The sequence below is a fragment of the Myotis brandtii genome, unplaced genomic scaffold (genome assembly GCF_000412655.1).
Source record: "Myotis brandtii unplaced genomic scaffold, ASM41265v1 scaffold698, whole genome shotgun sequence".
NCBI lineage: Eukaryota > Metazoa > Chordata > Mammalia > Chiroptera > Vespertilionidae > Myotis > Myotis brandtii.
The window spans coordinates 102457-109855 of NW_005370731.1; the positions used below are offsets into that span (position 1 = coordinate 102457).

General features: G+C 60.1%; 1 protein-coding gene across 2 annotated transcripts; it reads right to left on the bottom strand.

Moving 5' to 3' along the window:
• Positions 1–1969: 1969 nt before the first annotated feature.
• CORO1A (coronin, actin binding protein, 1A) lies at positions 1970–7215 on the bottom strand. 2 transcript variants are annotated; one of them, XM_014529870.1, is made up of 11 exons: positions 6770–7215; positions 5737–5935; positions 4257–4379; positions 4037–4166; positions 3769–3953; positions 3523–3642; positions 3216–3320; positions 2958–3103; positions 2784–2841; positions 2461–2676; positions 1970–2185 (listed from the first exon to the last, which is right to left on the bottom strand). In XM_014529870.1, the coding sequence occupies exons 2-11, from the start codon at positions 5932–5934 to the stop codon at positions 2081–2083; spliced, it is 1386 nt and encodes a 461-aa protein (XP_014385356.1). In that variant the 5' UTR covers position 5935; positions 6770–7215; the 3' UTR covers positions 1970–2080. The 2 variants fall into 2 exon arrangements, with proteins under 2 accessions (XP_014385356.1, XP_014385355.1); XM_014529869.1 differs by lacking the exon at positions 6770–7215 and having other exon boundaries at positions 5737–6060.
• Between the last annotated feature and the right edge of the window lie 184 nt (positions 7216–7399).

A 7399-nucleotide genomic window follows, 5' to 3' on the forward strand; every position in this document is an offset into this window, starting at 1 on the left:
CTAAAAATCAATGACAAAAAAATCCTTGGGTGAAGATTAACAACAAAAATGCACAGATGAGAAAGTGCTCGGAGTTTCAGGGTGCTGGCCAATTTAACAAACCTTTCCCTCTCACCAACATCACCCCAATGTCAGAAGCATAATAGAGGATTCCACACTTCCCTGCAGGTTCCCACAGGGACATGGTACCCCAGCAGCTGGGATGCTGATGTTTTCTGGCCCACTGGAGACGGTCCAATGACCTTTTAGCCCTGGGCTTGGTGTGGCCAGACCCCCTTGAGAAGACCATGTGGGGTTTTTTTTTCTTTAATATTTTTATTGATTTCAGAGAGGAAGGGAGAGAGAGAGAAACATCAATGATGAGAAAGAATCATCGACCTATTGCCTCCTGCACCCCCCCCTCCCCCCACTGGGGATCGAGCCCACAACCTGGACATGTGCCCTGACTGGGAATCAAACCGTGACCTCCTGGTTCATAGGTCAACGCTCATCCTCTGGGCCACACTGGCCAGGCACCATGTGGTTTTCAAGAATGGAGGTGTTGGCAGAGGATATGAATAGAGGTAGAACAGGAAAATAAGGCCAACCAGAGCCACAAAATAGGGACAGGTGATGCCTCTAGTATCAGCTTAAACACTAGTACCAGGATTGGTAAGGCCTTGCACGTGAAGTCCCTGAGACCCAGTGGGGCCAGGGCTCTTTGGGAATATGGATTACAGATTTCAGCCATTCCACCCACTCTGTTCCCCTCTGTTTTCAAGGTCAGTTTCTTGGCCCCTAAATTATTTCCCCTCCTCCTCCACCCCCATCTCCTTCTCTTGTTCTTATCAGAGGGAGAATGGGTTGGAAACCTGGAAGTCAGGGTGATGACAGGTGAGCCCTTCTGGGTTCCCAGATTCTTTCCTGAGCTGTTTTTCAATTCTCCCGGGCCAGGAGGACAGCTAGTGACCAGCCATTCAGAAGGGCCCGTCCCCATTGTACAGGAGAGGCTCAGAGAAGGCACCTCACCTTCCATAGGCCCAGAGTCCAGATTTCCGGATTCTATCACACCCCTGATTGGGTCCACCACTGTGTTCACAGGGTTGTGGGATCCCTCCCCATTTTATTGGAAAGAAGTAACTTGCCCAGAGTAACGGCTTGCTTAGAGGGTGAGACCAAAATGGGCAGACAGGGACAATCTTACAGCTGCCTCATCGCTCTGCCCAGGTGGTTTTCTCTGGCATGCTGAAGAGGGAGAAGGGGCAGCAGATGGGCACTGAGTCCTCGCTGCCCCTGTGTGGTATGAACCAAACTGCTGTGGCCAGGACGCCTACTCCTCATAGCCTGTGTCCCAACTCAGGGGTCACCTGCTAAGGTGGGTGTCAAACCCACTTCCAAGCCCCCACTTGATGGAGCCTGACAGGTTATTGAGGTCCCTGTCTCATAGGCCAGGCCCAGGCGAGACCCACAATAAGGGCTCAAGAGGCAGCAGCCCTGCGCACGAAGGCTCCAAACTAGGCGGGGAGACAAGTCATGACTCAGGACCTGCCCTTCAACTACTCGGTGCCTCAGTTTCCTCGCCTGTAAACTAGGGTTGGGCCTTGGCTTTAGTTCTAAGCTTTCTCTTTACAAAAGGACCCCTCGGGCCTACAGTTTGAAAGGTGTCCTGTAGGAGCTAATTGTTTCATTTCCCCACAAGCAACAGTGTTGTTAGTACGTTACATGTAACCTGATGTGGTTAACTAGAAAAGGCAGCTTTGGGGTAAACTTGGGAGTTCCTGAAGCCCCGGGCTACTCACACCTGCCAGCTGCAAAACACCCCCAAACCATACCAGAAGGGTGCTCCCCCACCAGACCTGTGGTTTCCTCCAGAGCATTTGGAAGCATCCCTCAGCCCCTGCCATGGGCCAATCCCATCAAGGCTTCTGAGGGGGGAGTTCAGAGTCAGTTCAGACTCAGCACTCGGGCGCACAGTCATCAGTCTGAGAGGTACCAGAAAATAAAGCCATTTTATTTTATCTGCCACTGTGGCCTAAGGAGTGGGAGGAAAGGGGGGCGGGGGAGGCGATGCGGTGGGCCCCAGCTGAAGGCCCCGGAGTCTCTACTTGGCCAGGACTGTCTCCTCCAGCCTATCCAAGCGCTTCTGGAGCTCCTGCACCGTGGCCTGGAGCTTCCTCATCTCCTCCTCCAGCCGGGACACGACGTCCTGGAGGATCCAGCGCTGCGTTAGGCCCGCTCCACCCTGGACTCCCCTTGCCCTGGCCGAGAGCCCCAGAGCTTGGGCCCTTCTGTCTCTCAGCCAGTTGCTGCCCAGAGAGCTGCAGGCCTACAAGCCTGAAAGCTGCGTTCTGAGGCCTCAGGATTACCCACTGCCAGCTCCCTGTGAGTCTGGGCTGCCTCAGAGGCCAGCCTCCTTCCCCTGGGCCAGTGACCACAGCGATAGCAGCCCCTCCCTACCCTGTCTTCCCATCCGCCTCTCACCGAGCTTGGAGTGCCACTGGCCTCTGGTGCTGTCTTCCTGCGCCCGGTGTCCAGGCCCCGGTTGACCCTCAGCTCCCGGCTCTTTGAGGGCACGTAGCCATCCTTGAGGGAAATGAGGAGGGGCCCAGCATCCCGACCCCCCAGCCACTCCTCGGCCGTGAGGGCAGCGTCAGGCCCTGCAGTGGGCGGGTACAGGTCCTCCTGGAACAGGTCCGACTGTGGGCAAGACCAAGGCTGGTTAAGAGCATGCTTAGGCCACACCACCACCCTGCAGCTCTGCAAGGTGTGCCCAGCCCAGAGCCCAGGGAGGGACATGGCATCACCTTTCTAGGCACTGTCATGGCGATGGGCTCACACTTGCGCTCATGCAGCTTGTAGAACCTGTGGAAACGGGAAGGTGAGCAGCGCCCACAGCACAGTTGGGCTGAGACTGAAGGTCAGCCTGAGATCAGCGCTGCCCAAGGAGCATGCTCAGGTCAGGGTCAGGGAACAGTCACCTGGCGATCTCACACTTGTTCACCTCCAGGCCACGTTTGGGCATGTAGCCCATGCCACGCTGGGACTCCTTGGAGCTGAACATGGAGAGATAGTGCAGGAATGGGGCCTCGGAAGTGATCTCGAAGTACCGGATGGAGCTGTCACCCTGCGGGTGGAGGGTGCGAGGGGAGATCAGCACCGACAGGGGCCTGCAGCCGTGCTCCTTCCCGAGCCCTCTGCCCACCTCCCACCCCTGCCCCCCCGCCCCACTGGGCCACCTTGCCACAGAGGTAGACGATGTTGGTGTCGGGGTCAAAGAAGGGCAGCAGGACGCCGCTGCTCGTGTCCAGCTCCTGCAGGGACAGCGGCTCCTCCAGCTGCTTCTGTAGAGACGGGTGGGAGAGAACAATGAGCTGGGCCACGTCAGGCCCCGGGCGGAGCCCTTCACTGGGCAGTCACCGGGTGGGGGTGACCCTTACAGACCAACCAGTGGAAACCCCCATCTCCGGCGGGTAAACGGGCCCATGGACATAGGGCTCGGGCTTGGCAAGACCGGGACTGAGCCTCCTGATTCTCTGCGCTCACCGTGTCCCACAGCGCCACCTGCCGCTCGCTCATGCGGCTGAAGCCCGTGGTCAGGATCTTCCCGTCAGACACGAACACGGCTCGCACCGGCCGGGTCCCCTCGTGAGGACGGTCCTTCTCCTGGGAGGAAAGGGTTGTGGTCGGCCAGGCAGGGGCAAGAGAGGACAGCATCTAGCACCCCGGTTGTGGTGGGTAGGAGGGGTGAAGCTCCCTGGGTCAAGGGTCACACAGTTCATTGCAACTCACAGCTACTACAGTGCCTTTGCGGGGCTCGATGAGGCGCACGCGCTTGTCGCGGCACGAGGTGCAGATGAGGGCGCCGTCCCGGCTCCAGTCCACGCTGTAGATGGTGTCCGGGTGCACATCCGCGCCCAGCGTCAGCACCGCCGCCCCGGTGCCCACGTCCCACACCAGGATCACGTTGTCACAACCTGGGCAATGCCCCCCGTGTCAGAGCCATGAGCCGCCCCCGCACTGTCAGAGGCCAGCCCACCCTGCCCCTCCCGCCAGGCACCTGCACTGAGCAGCACGTTCTGGGCTGTGGGGTGCCAGGCAATGATGCCCACACGCTTGGTGTGGCCCTCCAGGGTGACGACAGGCTCCCGCATGGGCAGCACCAGGCCCCCATCGGGGATCTCCCATACCTGCAGAGAAGGGGCGTGTGAGTCGGGCACTCCACATGTCAGATCCCGGCCTGGGGCCCCCTCCTCACTCGTAACCCCACCACCACTCACCATGACGGTGCAATCTTCTGAGCCACTGGCAATGACGTTGTCATTGTGCGGGCACCAGGCGATGTCCAGCACGGGGGCTGTGTGGCCACAGACCGTGGGCACATTCTTGTCCACACGTCCAGTCTAGAGGGCACAGCAGGGCCTCTGAGGGAGGTGCTTTTGCCCTCCAAGCCCAATCCAACCTCCCCACAGCCCTTCAGAGAGGCACAGAGGGCAAGGCCGCAGGAGCCCGGGAGGCGGAGCAGGCCAAGGGTGGCAGGAGTTGGTCCTCTGTTTGCCCGAGGCCAGAGTTGGCAGGGCAACTCAGAAGGGCCGCCGCAGGGCCACAGGAAGCACAGATTGGGGTGTGGGGCTGGTCCTGCCTGCTGTCAGATCCTAGCAGATTCCTCCACCTCTATCTCAGTTTCTCATTTGTGCCCTGAGGGCCCCCGCCCCCACCCTACATCCCTGAGTGAGGCTTCCAGACACACAGGCCAAGGCCGGGGACAGGGGTGGGGAAGGGGGCGTCCATTGCATTGGGCTGAGTGTTCCCCAGGCAAGTGTGTGAGAATGGTGGGGCTGTGGACATGGGCCCTTCTAGGAGAGGGACCGGGAAGTCTGTCATAACGGCCCCCAGACAGGAGCAGAGGTTTGGAAATGGCCACTTCCGGGGACAGCTGTGCAGAAGGGCTTCCTGCGTGAAGAGCAGGCCCGGCTTTCACCCTGACAACCACTTCCTCTTCTCTTTGCTTTCCATCGGCCCTTTTTTGGTAACAAGTTAGGGCCCATCTCCCCTTCCTGCGTCACCCGCTAGAGCACAGCAGTGTGCTGGGAGTCGGGGTCAGCAGACAGCAGGGCGGGGGACAGGGTCAGAGCAGGCAGGCGGGGGCCAGGAGAGGGCCCTCTATCATCCCTGCCCGGGGGCTGGGGCCCGAACTTGCTGGGTCCCCAAGGGCTCTGACAGGCCCAGACATGGAGTGCCCCCAACTCTAAGAGCACTGCTGGGCCTGCCCAGACCCCAGCCCACCCCTCTCTGTGCTCCTGAGGGGAGAAGGCCCCAGGCTGAGACTTGGGAGACCCTGAGTCTCAGGACTCACTGTGTGATCCTTCTCATGCCGTCTCCCCTCTGAGACTCAATTTCCATTTCTTTTTTTAAATATATTTTATTGATTTCAAAGAGGAAGGGAGAGGGAAAAACATCAATGATGAGAGAGAACCATTGATCGGCTGCCTTCTGCACACCCCCTACTGGGATTGAGCCCCAACTCGGGCATGTGCCCTTGACTGGAATCCAACTTGGGACCCTTCCGTCCACAGGCCGACGTTCTATCTACTGAGCCAAACCAGCCAGGGCTCAATTTCCATCTAAGAGCTGGCAAAAGCTTAAAGCTCATTTAGCCCAGCTCAGTTTTGCAGATGACATCACTGTGGCCCAGGGAAGCTGGGTGACAGTCAGCTAATCAGGACCACTCAGGGGGCCATTGGATGGCCAGATGCTCACCTTGCCCAGGGGCAGCACCAAGAAGGCCCCTCCCCCGCTGGCTTCACAGATCAGGGCCACAAACTTGGGGTTGACAGCGCAGAAGCCACTGTCCCAGGTGGTCTGTGACACGCGTACATCCTCATAGCACTGGTCGGCCTTGGCCGGTTGTCCAAACACGTGGCGGAACTTGCTGGAGCGGACCACCTGGCGGCTCATCCTGGGGGAGGCAGGAGAGGGGGGGAGGGGGGACAGAGGTTGAGAACTTTTCTCCCTTCAGGCCAACTGTGACCTTACAGTCCCTGTCTCCCCCAGGAACCCCTCAGCCTGACATTTAAGGTCGCAGCTAACTTCCCCAGCAGCAACATCCGGGACTCCCCGCCCCTGGCTCTGGGTAACTGACATCCTGCTACCCTCGCACTCTCAGCTTCTGCACCCCTCTCCCAGCTAATCTGCAAGGCCCACCTTCTCCACACCCCTCGGCTCTTGCTTCTGCAGCCCCGAGCCGGGGCCTTGCAGCAGAGCCGGCTGGGGGGCAGCACCTACTGCACTTTGTCAGGGACTGGCTGATGGACAGAGCTGCTCTCCCATGGCTCACACTGGGGGCTCCAGCGCAGACAGTGTGGACAGGGTTTCTCTCAGCCTCAGCATCCAGCCCCACGCCCCTCACACCCACATGGGGAGCCTCCTCGCCTCCTGGCACAGCGTGGACACACGGAGGGACTAGCACCGGGGCCTGCCCAGGAGCCAGCTGTCCGCTCTCCGGTGTCAGGATGGCTTCCCCAGCAGGTCTCTGGGCACCACAAATGGGCAGATGGCCTGGGTCCGGGTTTCTCCTCCTCCCACTCCTCTGCCTCTCGCCTCCACTTCAGCAGGTGCCCCGAGTGCCATCTCCCCCGCACCCCTCCAAACACACACACACACACACACACGCACACGAATACACACACTCACATGCACACGCACACGTGCACACACACGCACACACACACACACACACACACACACACGCACGCACACTGGAACTCCACACAAGAAGGGAGAGGTGGCCGACTTCTCTGAGGTCCAGCTGGGATGGTTTCCCCCGCTGGCTGGGCAGAGAGCAAGTGAAGCGGAGGGGACCACCTCTGGCTCCCCAGGTACCAGGATGGGGGTTCTTGGGGAGGATGGGGGCCGTGCTGCCTGCTGGGAGGGCCTCTAGCTGCTCCCCAGCTTCACCAGGTGCCCCACTCCGGGGCCTGGTCCTTCTCTGTGGCTCCAGCGCCCTCGCCCACCCCGTGCCTCCCCGGAGGCTGTAGTGAGCAGCGTGTCTGAGGGTGTGAGGAGAAGCAGTCTGGGGCAGGGGTCAGTCCAGGTGAGAAGCCTGGGTTTGGGGAGCAGGAACCCCCAAACCGGAGGTTGGAGGACAGGAAGCCATCGCCCCACCCTGCCTCCTCCCCCACCGCAGGTACCAGGCCCAGAAACCGCGGAAAGGGGAACTTGGTCTTTTCTTGTTTTGCTCGCAACCCCTTCCTGTCTCCCAGCTCAGAGCAGCTGCTCGTTCACCCCACCCTGCCCCCACCCCACCCACAGTCTCCCATTCTGGGGAGAGCCGGGGCCCCCCACGTGTCCTGACCCCCCACGTCCATCTCGGCCGCCGTGGCCCCTCACCCTCGCCTCCCCTCGGAGCTCCAGGCCCCCCAGA

Coding starts and splice junctions, on each gene's coding strand:
- CORO1A (XM_014529870.1), bottom strand. CDS start 5,934: ATGAGCCGCCAGGTGGTCCGCTCCAGCAAGTTCCGCCACGTGTTTGGA. Junction 4,380..5,736: donor TGGTGCTGCCCCTGGGCAAG/GTGAGCATCTGG, acceptor TGTGCCCTCTAG/ACTGGACGTGTGGACAAGAA. Junction 3,321..3,522: donor AGGTGGCGCTGTGGGACACG/GTGAGCGCAGAG, acceptor CCGTCTCTACAG/AAGCAGCTGGAGGAGCCGCT.